Below are 16,768 nucleotides of genomic sequence, written 5' to 3' on the forward strand. Positions count from 1 at the left end.
GCTGGGAGTCAGGGATTCTGGGCTCTGTCTCAACTCTGAGGCTCCCTCGCAGGGCTGCTTCCCCAGCTGTGTCTGTAACACGCGGTGGAGAGCTGGTTCCAAAGTCCCTTGCAGCTCTGACCCTCTGTGCCTCGGTCTCCCCACTTCCCTGCTGGCTCTGGAGCATGGCGGGAACCCACCTGGTTCTCTGTGGCTGGCTGGCACTCCTCCAGTCGGACCCCAAATGCCCTGGGGGCTGCCTTCTTGTTCTTCTTGATGATGTTGATGCCCCAGGGGGTTTTGGGGGTGGAGACACTGTCATCTGGGGTTGGGGAAGGCAAGAGAGAGAGGCAGTGTGAGCTGGGGGCCCAGGGAGGGGCAGCCACCACACTAGGTCACACACACTCACACACCACATTCACACACTGGACTTATGGGGACTCCGTCAGAGAAGCAACCGGGATGCTGAGGGCTGATGGTAAATTATAATATCCCAGCAGAGAAGGCCGAAGAGATGAGGGTGCCTACCCTGGAGGAGAGAGGCCTCAGAGTGATATAAGGACTTCTGCATGGCTAAAACAACAAGGTGGGAGCCATAGATTCTGGTACAACCGAAGGAAGAACTCTCTAATGGCCAAAAGTGTGTGAAGATGGAAAAGGCCACCTGCAGACAGGATGAGGCTCCTGCTCCTGAAGGGACACAAGGAGACTGCAGGACCACACAGCTGGGATGTCATGGAGGGAAATCAGGCTCTGGGCCCTTCTAGCCCTGAGACCCTGGGGGCCCCCAGACCCTCACAGGCATGCACACATGGGCAGACACACGAGGATAACCGTGGCACACACCCACAGGCACACACACCGCCTGACACACACACACAGGCCCTCCGCTCCCATGCAGACCCACAGGCTGACTCCCCCTCCCCACGCATGGGTGCACACCACCCCCTTAGCAGCCACCTTCCTACCCTTGCTCCCTGCAGGCTGGTCCTGAGTCCTGAGGCCACGTGCCGTACTCTGTTTGAGGAACTCAGACTTGAGGCCCCCCAGGCCACGAGAGCCTTTGGGGGAGGAATCAGCTTTGGGCCCAGAGCTATGGCTGTGTGGGAAGAGGGGAGAGGTCTTCACTGGGGTGACCCAGCATGCCACCTGCCCTGGCCTCCCACCTCTTCGGACCTCCCCTCCATCCCCTCCATGCCCTTCTGGGGACTGGAGGCCTCAATGCCCCTGCCACCCTCCCTGCCCCCAGCAGAGGGCAATTCTGGGGCCACCCTCAGGTCTGAAGGTGGGCCAGGAGGACGACCTCTGCCCAAGGTGTCTCCCACCCCATGGCCAGGACTGCTCCATGAGGGCTGGGCCTCACCTCACTTTGCGATAATCATTAAGCTTCTTGCTGATCAGAGCTTGGTTGGCACAGCCGGGGTCCTGGAGGAGGGGGAAGAGAAAGCAGACCCCATCAGTGCCCATGGCCAGCCCACCCAGGGCTCCCTGGCCCCTGCCTCGGCCTCGCCTCCCCTCTCCTCCACCTGCCAGCTGAAGGGTACAGACCCTGGAGCGAGAAAGACCAGGGCTGGACTCCCGAGCACCCCCTCACCAGCTCTGTGACCTGGGGTAACCCCTTAGCCTCTCTGAGCCTCAGTCTCCTCGGCAGTAACACGGGGAGACAACATGGCAACCTCAGGGTCAGGGTGCGGAATTATGCACGTAGTCCTGGCAAGGCACAGATGAGGTGCCCCATGAGGGGCAGCTATTGCAATAATGAAGGTGACTTGGGACCCTCAGATAGTGCCTGTCGGGGACAGCCCAGCCAGTCCCCCCAGAAAAGGGCCCCAAATTTCTCGTGCTTTCCTCCTTGCAGTGAGGAACGACAATGTCCTGGGGAGGCAGAGCCTGGTTCAGTGAGATGGTGTCCTCAGCGTGCACTAGCACCCCTCTACCTGTGGCCAGAGCAGTTGCACGTCTGGACCAGGGCCCAAGCCACACCATCCTCTTGGCAGAGACCAGCCGCCAAGCCCAGGACCCCCACATAACTCTGTGCAGGTGGGCAGAGGCACCTGGTGGAGGGGGGTGGGCGGAGGCAGAAAGCCCAGCCCAGGCTCCTAGTGTGCAGCTGCAGGTGCCCAGGAGGGGGCGCCATTTAAAATGCTCCTGGAGTCCCTGCCAAAGCCCTTGGCTCAGCCCCTGCTGCCTGCTGCCAAAGGCCAATCCTCTTGGCCTCCTCCCAAGGTCAATGTGTTTGTGCCCCTGCAGACAGGCCAGCCCTGTCAGAGAGGCCAGCCACAGTTTTGGCCCAGGGGCACCCCTTTCTGTAATAATTCCATAAGAGACCCCCGCCTCCCAAACCTCCAGCAAGAGGCTGAGGTTGGCCGGGAGCTGACCTCTCTGTGCCAGAGCCTGCCCAAGGCAGTCATAACGATGATGATAATAACAATTACTGTCATTCCTACAGCTATTATTGTTCCTGCCAGTCATGGAACACTAAAGACGCCAGGTCCTCTGTGAGCCACTGCCCCAAGCATCGTCTCTTCACACCAAACCCTTGGAGGGCACAGTTGCAAGGTGTGTACTCCTGTCAGCCCATTTTATGCAGGAGGGGACTGAGGTTCAGAGCGGTGAAGGGAGGATCCCGGCAGGTGAGAGGCGCCCGGGGCCTGCCCTGCCCTCCCTGGCCCGGCTGGGGCCGGGCGGGGCCCTCACCTCGCCCTCGGCCCTGCTGTTCTCTCGGATCGCTCTGATCCAGCCCAGCATGTCATCCCGGTCCTCAGCCTGAAAGAGATATTCACAGAAGTCAGCGGTGGTCAGCCGGAACACGTGCCTCCTCTTGGTCTCGCTGTAGGAGATGTCCACCAGGCAGGAGCCGATGCAGACGGGCGCCGCCTCGTCCTCACCTGCGACGGCCGCCGCCGCCCCCGCCGCCGCCGGCCCGGGCTCCCGCCGCTCCTTGCTCAGCGAGAGCGAGCGCGCCCGCAGCGCGGCGTACACCCGCTTCCACTGGCGCAGGCCGCCGCCCGCTTTCTGCAGGGAGACACGGGGAGAGGGGGAGAGAGGGAAGGGGGAGGGGGTGAGAGGCCAGGCCTGCCCTCCTCCCCGCCCCCAGAGCCCAAGGGGGGCCCTAGGCGCTGCAGACAGTGGACAGCAGTGGGGACACCACCCCACTGGCCGCCGGGAGCCCCCTGCTCCACTCCCGCCGGCACCTGGGGCAGCCTCCTGCCCACAGTCCCCCAAGTCTCTCAGCCCCTCACCGGCCTGGACACCCGTACCCATCGTTCTCAGTCCCCGCAGAGGGTCCCCAACCTTCTCTTTAACGCTCCTCTGCCGTTGGCAATGCCCCAGAGAACCAGCAGGGGGCTCCACAGGGCAATCGGTCCCCCCCCGCCCCCCCCCCCCACCAAACTTGACCCACCTTACATAAAATCCTGCTAAGCCATTCCTGGTCCACATACTGCTTCGCTCCGGGCAAAGCTAGTCAAAAGTTGTCAGCCACACTTGCTCTCCCCGCTTCTTTGCCTCGCACTCAAGACTCCACTCAGTATCCCCTTCCTGGGAAGCTGCTCACCAGGTCACCCAGCCGCCATGTTGCCAAAGCCAGTGGCAGCGTCTGGGCACTTCTCAGCCCTTTGCTTAGCCTCTTGGTGGCATATGACCCAGCTAGCGGTCACTTCTTCCCTCTCCAAACTCTCTCTTGGCACCCAGGACCCCACGGTTCGTGGTTTTCCTCTTAACTCCGCTGGCTCCTTCTCTGGTCCCCTCCACCCAACATCCTCTACACCAGCGGTTCTCAAGCAGGGCGAAGAGCCGCCAGGGGACATTTGTCTGAAGACATTTTCAGTTGTCGCACCTGGGGAAATGCTATGGCATCTAGTGGGTAGAGGCCAAGGATGCTGCTAAACATGTCGGATGCCCAGGACAGCCCCACAGGAAAGAATCATCTGGTCCAAAATGTCAACAGTGCTGAGGCTGACAGTGCCTGCCCTAAAGAAGGGGAGCTCCAGAACTTTGTCCTCGGCCCTCCTCCTCCTGCATGCCTCCCCCATGACGCCATCCACACCCATGGCTTTCAATCCTGTCTGTCTGCTGACGGTGATGCCCAGATGTAGCCCTGGCCCAGCATCTCCCCCGAGCCACACTCCGGTACCTCCAACTGTCTGCTCAGTGTCTCCATTTGCATGTCCCACGGGCACTGCAGGTGCTGCTTGCTCACTATGGGGCCCTTGATTTTCCCCATCAAACCTGTTCTCCACCCCCACCTCCATCTTTTCCAGCTCAGTAAATCCACCCAGTTGCCCAGAAACTTGGGAGCTGCCCTTGACTCCTCCTCGTTCTTCACCCTTGACATCCAACCCGTCAGGAAATCACAACTGTTCTGCTTCCAAAATATCACCTGTCTCCATCTTTCCTGCCACCACCTTGCCCACACCATCAACACCTCTTGCCTGGACCACTGCACGAACCTTCCCAGGCTCCACTCTCCTTCCTGCAACCTATTCTCCACGCAGCAGCTGCAGTGACCATTTGAAAATGTAAACGAAGTCCTGTCTCTCCCCTGCTTAGTGCCCTCTCATGGCTTCCCATCGCCCTTGGAATCAAATCTAAGCTCTGTTGTGATCTGGTCCCTGCCTCTCCTAACCCATCCCTCTTTCTTTCTCACGATGTCGAGACACAGGGGGCTTTTCCAGTGAACAAGCCAAGCCTTTCCTTTCCCGGGGCCTTTGCACGTGCTATTCCTTCTGCCCAGAGCCCCTTCTCTTGCTTCTTCACGTGGCTGCTTCCTTCTCACCCTTAAGGTCTGAGCTCAAGGTCATCAACATCACCTCCTCAGCGAGACTGCCTCTAAGCATTTTTCCCCTAACGGCAGCTCCGCGCTTCCTCCCAACTTGAAGGCAATCACATCACCCTGTTCATATTCCCTGAGTGCCCACTGCAGTCTCAGGTTACTGGCTGTGGGTGGCTTTCTCCAGTATAGGGAAAGCTCCTGGCGCAGGGAGCTCGTCTGCCCTCTCACCTCCATACTCCAGGGCCTAGAGCCATGCTGGCACAGGGTAAGTGCTCATCAATATTTATTGAATAACTGAATTAATCGGCCTTGGAACACCCTGCAGGCGGGGGTTCCATCTCCCCCATCAGATCAAGGGCTCCTTTCCTCTGGCTCACGGCCCACCTACGACTCCACACCCAGCCCAAGCTTCTATCTTCAGAGCAAACCAGATGAGGAGACTTCATGGCTGGCAGGTGAACACAGCCACATCCGGCCATGAACCCTGCCCATCATCACATACCTGCTGGACCCAGGCAGGGACGTTCAGAGCAGGAGACAGTAGGGCCCTCCAGGAGAAGTTTAGTGCCGGAGTGAGGTGGTGACAAGGGTGCCCCTTTGAGACTGAACCAGCTAGGTGACCTTGGATAAGTCAGGCCCCCTCCCCTAGCATCAGTATGCCCTACTGGAAAAAACAAGAGGTGAGCCAGCTGGTCTCCAAGTCGCATCCAGCTCAAATGCTGGGCCTGTGGCTGCAGGGATGGGTCATACCCACCCAGCCCCTCCTCTGCCTGACAGTCAGTGGTCTCCAAAAGAGACTGGGAGCTGGGGGCGGGGAGAGGCTGGACTTGCTGAAGCAGACAACATCTGGCTGGCGATCAGGACCCTGGACAGACCGAGAGACCAGATGGGAGTGGAAAGCCCTCTCCTTCAGAACCGGCCAGTGAGCAGGAAGGGGCCAGCTCCTCTCCCTGCCCAGGAAACACTGCGGCTGGGCTGCCAGAGGCCACCCAGAGCTGGGGGCAGGCTATGTGGCAGGCAGAAGTCAGCAGTTGTCACCAGGCCCTCCGAAGGGCTCAAGCCTTGGGCTGGAAGTCTTTGTCCACACCTGGCTCCTCCTCCTTGGTCTCCATCCCCCACTTCCTCCCGAGGCCCGGCCGTCTCTTGCTTTCTCCCTCAGTGTTCCCGCGCCCATGGCTGCAGGTGCTTGTGCCCTCTCTGATGGACAAATGCCCTCCCCAGGTGGACCTCCCTCCCAATGCCACACCCTCAGAGCCTCTGTTGTCAGGACACTTCCACAGAAGTATGCGCCAGGGCCCTCGGACTCCATAGGCCCCAAAGGAACCTCTTGGCTTCCTCTCCCCAGACCTGCCCCTCCGGTGCCCTGTGGCTCCGGGAAGGGTCCCACCACTCACAGCCCCCACAGCCCAAGCTGGGACCCCAGGAACCTCCTCCATCCTCTCTCACCTCCCAGCCCTCAGCCCGCCCAGGCTTTCCTTACCCCTGAATCTCTCTAAGTTGTCCCCTCCCCTTGGTCCCACTCCCCTCGCTCACCTGGACAGCAGCAATGGCCTTGTCTCCTCCTGTCACAGAAGCAACACTTGCCTCCTGGTCTCACACCCCCCACCCCCCACCCTTTAAATGCCTGCAAAGGCTCACCCTGAGCGATGCGCCCACGCCCAGGCGCCCGACTCCCCACCCAGCTTCCGTCTCCTGCCCTGGCTCCCAGCTGCCCAGCACCCCCTGCCACCCTTCTCCTAGCTGTGCAGGAGGGCATCTCCCCCGTCAGACCACACCCCCACCTCCCTGCTTTGTGGACTCCCACACACCCTTCACAGCCTTCCAGACAGCCCCCCCCCCACCCTGCTGAGGTCAGGGTCATATGCTACTATATGCCGCTCCCCTGAACTCCCCCATCACAGCAGTCAAGCACTGGTAACTGGTAAGCAACAAATGCTTTCTCTGCCCAGCATGAACCCCAGCAGGGCAGGATTGGCCTGGCTCCCTCACCACTGAATCCCCGGAACCTAAACGGAGAATTGGAGCAGGGCGGGCTGGACGAGGGCACAGATGAGTGCCGGTCCTGCCTGGACTACACTTCTCACTTCACCCTCACACTGGCCCTTGGAGTAGAATAACACTGTCCCCATCTTACAGATCAGAAAAGTGAAGCTCAGATGTTAAGGGGGTTGCCCAAAGCCTTATGCTTGATAAGTGGCTGGGCGGGAATTCCAAGTCTGTCTGACTTCAAAGCTTATGTTCTTTTCAGGTACAAGACCCCTAGAAGGCACGGTGAAAAATTCAAATAATAGCAATAAGCAGAATAGCTGCTCCCGGGGGCCAGGCACTGGGTAAGCTCTTTTTGCTTAGATCATCTCATTTAATCCTCAGCAAAGGTGTATGAGCTAGTGATTATTATTTGCTCCATTTACATACGAGGCAACTGGTAGGTGAGCCAAACAAGCTCCCCCAGCAACTCGTGGCACGGTCAGGAGCCAAGCCCAGGTTCATGCTAACCGCTCTGCTCCACTTTGCCTGGGCTGCTCGGGTGACAGCAGTCGGGCGGCCTCCTCCTCCCTCTTCTGCTGCCTGGAACCTGGGATTGTGCTCCATGGACCCAGGGGCCCCACCTTCGCCCCTTGGGATCCTGCTTATCTCCCGGCCCCAGGCCCAAGCCCCCTTCATCTCTCACCTGGATCTCTGTGGCGGCCCTGAACTGGTCTTCTTGCCTCCCTCTGGCCCTCTCTTAATTCACCCCCCAGGAAGCCCAGTGCAAGAGGCCCCAGGGGCTTTTAGTTGCCCTTAGGATGAAGACTAAAACCTTTGCTGGCCTTGAAAAGGCTCACCTCTGCTTTCTTTTGGGGCTTCAGCTCCCCTAAAAGAATCACCCTGGCCTTGCTCTCTCATTTTCCATGAGCCCCAGTGGCCATTTTGGGGGTGATCTGCCAACCAAGGATCAACCATGGGATGGTTCTGTCAGAATTCCAAGCACAACTTGATCAGATCCACCCTACAGCAAAGACCATCTCTCTGGTTAACTCTTTTTCATGAGTTCTTTAGGACCCCCAGGAAGTTCTTCCTAGCATCTAACCTCTACCCCTCAGGCTGCAGCCTCAGCTGGCTCTCCTTAGCTCCAGAGGGTGGGTGTAGGAAAAGCTGGGAGTTCTGCTGGAGCCAGCTTCCATCCACCTCCAGCTCATTCCTCCAGCCATCTTACCTTCCCCTTCTTGGTGAGGACCTGCTTATAATACAACCAGCCTTCTCTCCTGATGTCGCTGAAGGTTGCGTCTGAGAGGTCAGAGGTTGAGTGTCGCTTGGAAGGAGCGTCAGCATCTTCGGAAGTGCCCCAGCTATCCAAGGACTGCAGAGAGACGACAGAGGGCAATTTAGGGTGGCTCCCACAGTGCCAGCGTCTCAGAAACCCCATGGACCATTTGCAGCCACAAGGGCCTGGCATATGCCTGTGCTACGCTCTGCTGTGCTGTGTGGCCTCATGGGCCTTGCTTACCCTCTCTGACCCATCTGTGTTGAGGTCATGAGACATATATGATGGGGAAGCCAGAAAGGAGGAAAGGCTATGACCTGCAGGCCACATGCCTCACCATGCTTAACTTTATAGACTTGAAGGAACTAAGGAAACAGAGGAAGTGATTGTGTCCACATGGAGCTACATAAACAGAGGAAGTGGGAACATCAACAAAGACTGAGTTAGTGGAGCAGGTAGTCATGTCCACAAGGAGTTAAACAGAGGAAGTGATAGTGTCAGCAGGACTCCAGCAATAGAGGTGACAGGTCAAGGGAGAGTTAAGTAAGCAGAGGATGTGATAAGGAATAAGCCAGGTGACAGTATCATCAAGGTATTATACAAACCAAAGATATCGAGGATTTGAAATCAATATGGCTTTTCCAACCCATCCATAATCAAAAAGATTTAAGGTCATTTCAGAACTGATTCTGTGTCGGGACTTCCCTGGTTGTCCAGTGGTTAAGATTCTGTTCTCCCAACGCAGGGGGCCTGAGTTTGATACCTGGTCAGGGCACTAGATCCCGCATGCTGCAACTAAAGATCCTGCACGAGGCAACGAAGATCCCACACAAGGCAAAGAAGATCCCGCGGGCCACAACTAAGACCCGGCACAGCCAGGTCCTGAGGCTGGAAATTTCGGCCTCTCCATCACTCTCAGCCCTGTGTGTCCCCCCCCTTTCCAGGGTGTCCCCTGAAGACACCATGCAAATACTGACCCAGTACCTCCACAGTGCAGGCACTGTTCTAGGTACGCAGAGGGGTCAAACAGTGAATAAGACGAATGAAATCCCTGCCCTCATGGAGCTTACATTCTAGCTGGGGAGACAGGCAAGAAAGGAGATGGACACACAAATTGTGTAACATGAGAAGTGCTAGGAGAAAAGCAGAGTGGTGAGGGGAGGCATGAAATATCAGGCGTAAAGGCTGAAATTTCACAGAAGGCCTAAAAAAATCTAAAGAAAGTGAAAAAGTGAGTCATGTGGCATGTGGGCCGTGGAAAGGGCCTTCTAGATGGGAGATGGGGGAGGGGCGGTTGGAAGGACAGTGCAAAGGCCTTGGGAAGGAAGGCTCACGGTGTCTTTAGGTGATGACTGAGCCCACAGAGAGGGTGGGTCACATGGCTGACACGAGGTGAGTGTGGGGACAGCCGAGGCCGGAAGGAGACGGGAGCCGGAGGGGCCCATTTCGGGTTGCAGGAGTCACAGGCCGGGTCCCTCTGCCAAGGCTGGACTCCACAGCTGAGGGGTGGGCCCCTGGGCCCCTCCCTAGACCTCCGACACCCTCACCTGCACACACGTGCCACTCACCCCATCAGTGAAGAAGCTTCGGAGCATCCGCAGGCTGGGCACGCGGTTCGGCAGGCGCCTGGGGGGTGAGGACAGAGGATGAGGGCTGTGGGAGGCACAGCCAGGACCTCCCACATGCGCCAAGGCTCAAAGGCCCTCCCCGGGGAAGCAGGCTGCCCCAGTGTGTAGACGACCCCAGGGCCGAGAGCCCCTCCATAGCCCCCATCCTCACCGCAGAGCCCGGCCCTCGTCCCGGAAGGTGTTGAGCCCGTCGTCGCAGGACTTGGAGCGTTCGGTGGTGATGGCCAGCAGGTAGGAGGAGCGCCGGCCGGCCTTGATGCTGCCTGTGAAGCCGCCCACAGGGGCCCAGGGTCAGCGAGGCAGCAGGCGGGGGCTTGCCCGGAGCCCTCCTGTCTGGGCAGGGCCAAGAGGGGACTCTCCCCGTGGGTCCCCAGGAGGAGCAGAAGCCAGTCGGAAGAGGCCAGACATCAGGCAGCGGGCACCCCTGGGACCAGGCAGCAAGGGAGCGGGTGGGGCTGGGGCTGCGGGCAGCACTCACTGCAGTCCTGGGAGTAATGGCGGCCGAGGGCAAAGGTGAAGGTTGGGGAGGAGGGGCTGGTGCCCAGGACAGGGGCTGAGTTCATGGCGCTGGAGACCACAGCAGAAGCAGGGACGTGCTTGGCTTGGAGGTCAATGCTGGGGCTGGTGGGCTCATCTGCGAGAGCGGAGGGAGCGGTGGGTGAAGGTACCAGAAGGCTGAACCTCTCTGCCCCCTGGCCCCTGCCTCCCATCCGGGCCGGGACCACATCCCCAAGGCTCCAGAAGCCCTCCAGGGCCCTGCTGGCAACATGCCCACTGCCGAGGGAGCTGACCCACCATGGGTCACCTCCCACTGTGGTCATGGAGGCTCAGCCTCTGCCTCCTCCATCACACTGAGGGCACCCAGGAGTGGGGTTGAGCCACCCCTCTTAGTCCTGGCCGGGAGGCAGGCCTCTCTGAGGCCATGGCTGGTGTTTCCCCCATCAGACTGGGAGCTTCTTGAGGATAAGGACCATCTCCCCCATCAGCTGGGGGCTCCTTGAAGGTGGCTGTCACGTTGCCCCCCCCAGACTGGAAGTACCCTGAAACTAAAGACTTTACCTCCCGCCCTCAGACTGGGAGCTTACTGAGACAAGAGGCTTTGTCTGCCCTGTTAGACTGAAGGCTGGCTGGGGGGGCCAGGGCTGTGCCTCGTCTCCTGGCCGGGGCTGCTTCTCCGTCACTCCCATGGCTGCCCTAGGGTGAGCTCACCACTCTCAGCCCCAGTTACCATCTCTGGGCTCCTGCTTAGCAGTCCCATGCTCCTGCATCCCAGTCTTCCTCCCAAGCCCCTAGACCCAGCCCGGCTCATCCTGCTCCCTCCATGAGCACCTCTTACTCAGCCGAAACTTTTCCTGCCTCGCTCCCTCTCTTTCCCAATATGGAGGTGAAGCTCCACCCTCCAGCAGGGCCAGAAACCTGGGAATCACTGACCCCTCCACTCTCTTGCCTCTCCCTTACCCAACATCTATTCTAAAGGTGGCAAATTTTCAGTATGCCCTCTGCTCTCAGAATGAAATCCCAACTCCCCAGTGACTGACAAGGCCCCTCCAGACCTGTTCTGATGACCTGGAAAGGCATCCTACCTCTCACTTCAGGGTCTTTGCATATTCTAGTCTCTCTCCCTGAACATTCTTACCCTGACTAACTCCTTCAAGTCTTAGCCGAAATTTCCTTTCTCCAAGATTCTCTCCTTGGCCACCATGCCCCGGTCTAGCCCTTCTCTGCCTCCTAGAGCTCCCTGTACTCCTATCACAAACCCATTCAACTGGATCGTTCTTGTCTGATCATCTGTCCCCATGGTTGGATCACACACTCCAGGAGAGCACGGAGCCTAGCACAGTGCCTGACACAAATATGCGTTGGATGGATGGAGGGATGGAGGGTGGATGGAAAGAACAAAGAGTGAAAGGAACAAAGGAAGGATAGAAAAAGAAAGAAAAAAAAAGAAAGAATAAAAGGATGGAAGGACAGGTGAAAGGAAGGAAGAATGGAAGAATGGAAGGAAGGAGGGAGGAAGGAGGGAGGGAAGGAGAGAAGGAAGGAAGGGAGGAGGGAGGGGGAAGTAAAGGTGGAGGGAAAGAAGGCTGAAAGGGTCAATGAATGGGAGGAAGGATGATGGGATGATGGAAGGGAGACAGAAGGATGGATGGAGGAATGCAAGAATGGATAGTTGGATGGACAGACAGATGCACGGACACATAAACGGGTTGATCCCATGAGCACCCAACCCAGAGTTTTGCCCACGGTGGCAGGTGGGTGAAGTACAACAGGGCACGGAAAACCAAGTCTCCCAAGACAGCCACCTGCACCATCACTCACCGATGAAGGGAATGGAAGCCAGAGAGTCGTCAGTAGTGGCCAAAGGGGCCACCTTTCTGCCCAGGCGTTCCCCTCGCCCACTGGCCTCTGGCTCTGGGGACTCGTCACCAAACCCAAGGTTCATCTGTCTGGAAGGGGGCAGCTGGACCTTGCGGCCCGTTGGAGGCTTCTGCCTCAGGACCACTTCGTCACGGCGATCCTCGGCGGGAGGCTCCAAGGCCCTGGTGCTGGGTTCTGGTCGGACAACTCTTGGTGGTTCAGAGGCCTCCGGTGGGAATGGTGCAGGGGACTGGGCCAAGTTGAAGGTGGGCAGCCCCCCAAAGGGCGAGTCCCGGAAGGAGAGGGCATGCAGAAGGCCAGTCCGGCGCTGGAATGATGGGCTATAGCTCCGGTATCCGATATACCCAGTGTCATCCAGGCCCTGCAGGCCAGGCGGGGGTGGGGCCTGGGGCCCGGGCAGGTCCCTGGGTGGGCAGGCAGGGGTGCGGGCAGACGGACGCTGGGAAGCCCAGCCACAGCGCTCGAAGCGGGGTGACACCAGTGCCCCTGGCCCAAGCGCCTCGGCTGAGCGGGTGGCCCGGCTCAGGTAGTCATCTGAGCGAGCGCGGTGCCAGCCCTCCTGGCCCAGCTGGCTCAAGGCACCCTGGGAGGTGGAGCAGGGCCACGGGCGGTGGGCAGTCACATCCTCCAGCCGGTCCTGGGAGGCACTGCGGGCCCGGGGGGGCATGGCGGGGCACCGTCTCTCCCCCGCCCTGCGGGGTACTTGGTTCGACAGCCAGTGTGACAAGGCCTGCTGGCACTCCAGTCTGCTGGGGGGCGCCCGGCTGCCAGGCTCCGGGAAGGCACGAAGCGTCCGGGGCTCCGAGGGGAGGCGGGGGAAGGCACCAGGGCTGGGGCGGGGCTGGCTCATCCCCAAGGAAGGGTTGTCCGGATGGGAGCGGGCAGTAGACGGGATGCGCGGCCCCGGGTCACTCCAGGCAGCAGGACTCCGGGGGTCACTGGGCAGTGCTGAGAGCGGCTCAGGCACCATAGTGGCCCAGGTAGAGACCCGGGCCGGCGGGGCGTAGGTCTTTCGGGGGTAGCAGATCGGGGGTGGCTCTGGGATGCTCCGGGCCTCTCCAGAATACGGCTCGTTCCCCTTCAGGTAGGCGTCCTGGGAGTAGGCCTGGCCAGGGACACAGAGGCAGGTAAGCAGGTCTGAACAGGCCTCACAGGGGAAGGCTACAGCAGCCCCTGGAGGCCAAGGTCTCCAGAGAAGGGGACTGAAGGGAGGGGACCAAGCAGGGGGAGTCCTGAGTGGGTGGGGGTGAGAGGGCATGCTCCAAAGAGAGTCGGGGGGAGGACAAAGAAATAAGAGGCCTTTGAGAGTCTTACACACATACACATACACACACACACACACACACTCACACACTCACTTGAGAAAGAGCCAGGATTTTTCTAAGACTATGACAAGGACTGCCTTTAGCCACAAACATTCCAACATCTGTTTTCTGGGGTCCTCCCCCGATGCTGGCCTCAGCTGCCTCCCTGCTTTCTTATGTCCAATGGTGCCCACAGACCCTCGGGTGGAGCTGGGAAACCTTACCAGAGACCAGTCAAGGTGGCAGATGACAGGGGAGGAAGCGGCCTAAGGGGTGTGTCCAGGGTGGGGTGGGCTGGGGGTGGGCGGGGGCTGGGAGAGCCCAGCTGTCCCTCCATCCCCTGGATGGGAAGCTGAGGGCCTGGCTCCTGGGCCACTGGGGTGAGGAGGAACTTGTTTCTCTGGGCCAGGCTTGGGGGAGGGGCCAGACTGGCTAAGGGGCCTTGGGCCACCTTCTGGCACCCCAGGCCTGGAATTTGGCGCTGGGAGCTGAGGCTGACGCTGCATTGCTGAGGAGTGACAGGGCCGGCGCCCAGGCCCAGCCAAAAAAGGAGGCGGCCCCCAGGGACAGCAGCCTTGTGGCTCTGGCCTAGCCTGGCCCATGATGGGCTGCCCGGGGCCCTATCTCAGGGTGAAGTATCAAAGAGGGAGGGTGAAACCAAACACACATACACACACACACACATCACAAGGAGACACAGGAAAATACACACCCAGAGACACACTCACACACACATAGACAAACACAATGAGACATACACACAGACAAATAACTACACCTCCAGTCCCAGGCACACACATCACGTGATGAGGACGAGCTAAACCACACCCCTGTACTCAGCCCCCTTCGGACCCACACGCCGGCCGGCCGGGGACACTCACGTACCTCTCCCTCCTGCCATCCTGCCGGCTCCCCGGACTCCCCACATCACGGCAGTGGCGGCAGCATCCTGGCCCGCCTCCACCCTCCCCCCGCCCCCCGCTAAACCCCACTGACCACTGTACCGGCCCTGGCCTCCGTCCCCCCGGTCTGCCCTCCCCGCCGCTGCCCTCGGCCCCCACCGGCTCTCTCGCTGGCGGGAGGAGGAGGGAGGGGAGGATGGGTGTGGAGGGGCCTCGCCGCGTCGGCGGTGGCGTCAGCGGCTGCCGCGGCCCCATTGGCCTCCAGCCTTGGCTCCCAACCACAGGAATGCCTGGGCCCCACCCTCTGGCCAGCCAGGGAGAGGGGGGCCAGCAGAGGCCCCCAGATGCGGACATCTGGGGCTGCCTGCCCACCCGAGCCTGGACAGCAGAGCTCAAGGCTGCTGCCCCCTCCGGCTGGAGAGAGCAACGCCCCAGGTCCCGCCCTGTCACACCCACCCCCCCCAGCACGCCGCCCTCAGCCTGGGGAAGGGCGTACCGGCAGGGCCCTGGAGACTTGGGGAGAGCCGCCCACTCCTCTGGGCCCCCACCCCTGCCTCCCCCTCCCCAGGAAGGGCAAGGGGACAATCGAGGTCACGGGCTGGAGGTTCCCAGAGGGGCATGGGGCCAAGCATGGCATTGTGATTACAGTGATTGTGAGAGCACATCCAGGGCAGAAGCCAGCACGGCGGCTCCCAGGACCTCCCAGGCTTGGCCCTCGGCCGTCTCCCAGAGGGGCAGTGACCTCGGGGGCAAGCAAGCTGGCATCTGGCTGGCACCCATGAGACCAGGAAACTGGGCACTGGGCAGAGAGGACTGCTCTGGACTCGGGGTCAGAGCTGGGGGCGAAACAGAGAGAGGCAGCATGTGTGTGTGAGTGTGCGTGTGTGACGCGCATAGCGTGCGTGGCATAAACGGGTACACGTGTGAGTGCAGGGTCCGCCGCGTGCAGCGTCTGTGGTACCTGCTCTGTGAGCGGTGAGTGAATGCCGAGTGCTAGCTGTGAAGGAAGGGGCATTTGCACTCGCATCGTGATTGTGGAAGTCTGGGTTGCTGTGACACCGGTGAGCGCACGCGCCTGTGCTGGGATGGAGCGGGCTGCGATGTCTGTGGGCGTACGTGTTGTGACTACAGCAAACATCTGTGATGTCATAAGTGTTCATGTGGTGGTGGTGAGAAGTCCAGGTGTATGTGGTGGGACACACTGTGGTGCTGTGTTGTGGGGATCTGAGATGCTGAGGAGTGTGTGGTGCGCTGTGATGTTTGGGGTCGTGGGTGTAGGATAGTGGGTGCCTGTGTGTAGCACTGAGGGGTGGTGTGTATCGTGGTAAGTGCCTGGTATGGTGTGTCTGGCAGGTGGTGTGCGTTATCACATACTGCAGTGTACGGTGTGCTAGTTGAAGGGTGGGCTGTGTGCGGCTGTGTATCTAGTGTTCTCTGCTTATGTATCGGGTGGTCCATGGTATGCTGTGTGAATGGGAGCACATGACAGTGGGGTACTCTGTGTGTGTGTGTGTGTGTGTGTGTGGACACATCTATAGGAGACACGCTCACTCGAGGCCAGGCAGGGAGGGGTGTGGGGAACAGGTGTCTCACGGGAGCCACAGGAACGTGCCAGTCTGGCAGGGCCCGCTGGGCCACGCTCCTTCCGGACACCCTGGCAGGAATCCTGCCGGCCAAGGCCAGCGCCTCCCCCTCCCCCAGCACAGCCCCGATTGAAGCAACCAGCAGCCCCAGCCCGGGGACGGGCTTGGCATCCCCAGTTGGGCAATGCCGGGCTGGTGCTGCCCCCACACTCTCTCCTCCGCCTCCCAGAGGGCCCGATGCAGGAGCGAGGCCCAAGGAGAAGGGCTGCATCCTGCCCCCAGCACCCAGGGTCCTCCACCTCAGATAGCAGGGCAGGACTCACCAGCTGGAGGATGTCCTCGTCCTTGGGCATGATGGAGAGCTCCAGAGTATCATCGCTACAGAGACAGGGCAGGGGGTCAGGCCAGGCTGAGGCAACAGGGTCTGGGAGAACAGGGATCCTGGTCGCCAGGGCACCACCAGGGCCAAGGGGGTGGGGTGAGTAGGGACTTGTGAGTGGGCTGGGGGCTCTCGTGGGAGAAGGGAGGCAGGGGCGCTCACCTATTCTGGATCAGAGCTATGACCTGGGAGTAGGTCTTCCCGATGACGCTCTCCCCATTCACCTTCACCAGCCGGTCTCCTGGGGACCAGGGACAGGGCCACAGGTGAGCAGGCCAAAGGGTGTCAACGGCCCTACCTGAGAACCCCTGTACCATGTATGGATGACAGTGGGGGACAGGAGCCTCCCCAACACCTGGATCCCAAAATTCCATCCTAACCAGAGGGTAGGGAGAAGAGACCTAGAGCGGTGCGATGAGCCAGGTAACTGGGACAGCTCACCTGTTCGAAGCCCCGCCCTATGGGCGGGGCCATCATCCTTCACATTCTTGACAAAGATGGTGTCCATGGGCTCCAGGCGGTGCCGGGGGGAGGGTCCTGGTGAGCATCAGCCAGGTTAGCTGGGGGTGGCTGCTGAAGGTCACACCCATGCACAG

At 60.1% G+C, this 16,768-nt stretch overlaps 1 protein-coding gene across 6 annotated transcripts in view; it reads right to left on the bottom strand.

Annotated features, from left to right (window-relative positions):
• ARHGAP23 (Rho GTPase activating protein 23) overlaps positions 1–16,768 on the bottom strand; it is a 72,107-nt gene that overhangs the window by 26,008 nt on the left and 29,331 nt on the right. For 3 of the 6 annotated variants that reach the window (XM_061175719.1, XM_061175720.1, XM_061175723.1), the window contains 12 exons: positions 16,614–16,709; positions 16,335–16,413; positions 16,117–16,171; positions 11,945–13,109; positions 10,104–10,259; positions 9,777–9,888; positions 9,566–9,623; positions 7,950–8,093; positions 2,677–2,994; positions 1,343–1,404; positions 948–1,078; positions 180–301 (listed from right to left, as the gene is read on the bottom strand). In XM_061175719.1, coding sequence (XP_061031702.1) covers positions 180–301; positions 948–1,078; positions 1,343–1,404; positions 2,677–2,994; positions 7,950–8,093; positions 9,566–9,623; positions 9,777–9,888; positions 10,104–10,259; positions 11,945–13,109; positions 16,117–16,171; positions 16,335–16,413; positions 16,614–16,709 — 2,498 coding nt within the window. Of the gene's footprint in view, positions 1–179; positions 302–947; positions 1,079–1,342; positions 1,405–2,676; positions 2,995–7,949; positions 8,094–9,565; positions 9,624–9,776; positions 9,889–10,103; positions 10,260–11,944; positions 13,110–14,193; positions 14,274–16,116; positions 16,172–16,334; positions 16,414–16,613 lie in introns of those variants that run through there. The other 3 variants (XM_061175721.1, XM_061175722.1, XM_061175724.1) reach the window with 3 other exon arrangements.

The sequence above is a fragment of the Eubalaena glacialis genome, chromosome 19 (genome assembly GCF_028564815.1).
Source record: "Eubalaena glacialis isolate mEubGla1 chromosome 19, mEubGla1.1.hap2.+ XY, whole genome shotgun sequence".
Taxonomy (NCBI): Eukaryota; Metazoa; Chordata; class Mammalia; order Artiodactyla; family Balaenidae; genus Eubalaena; species Eubalaena glacialis.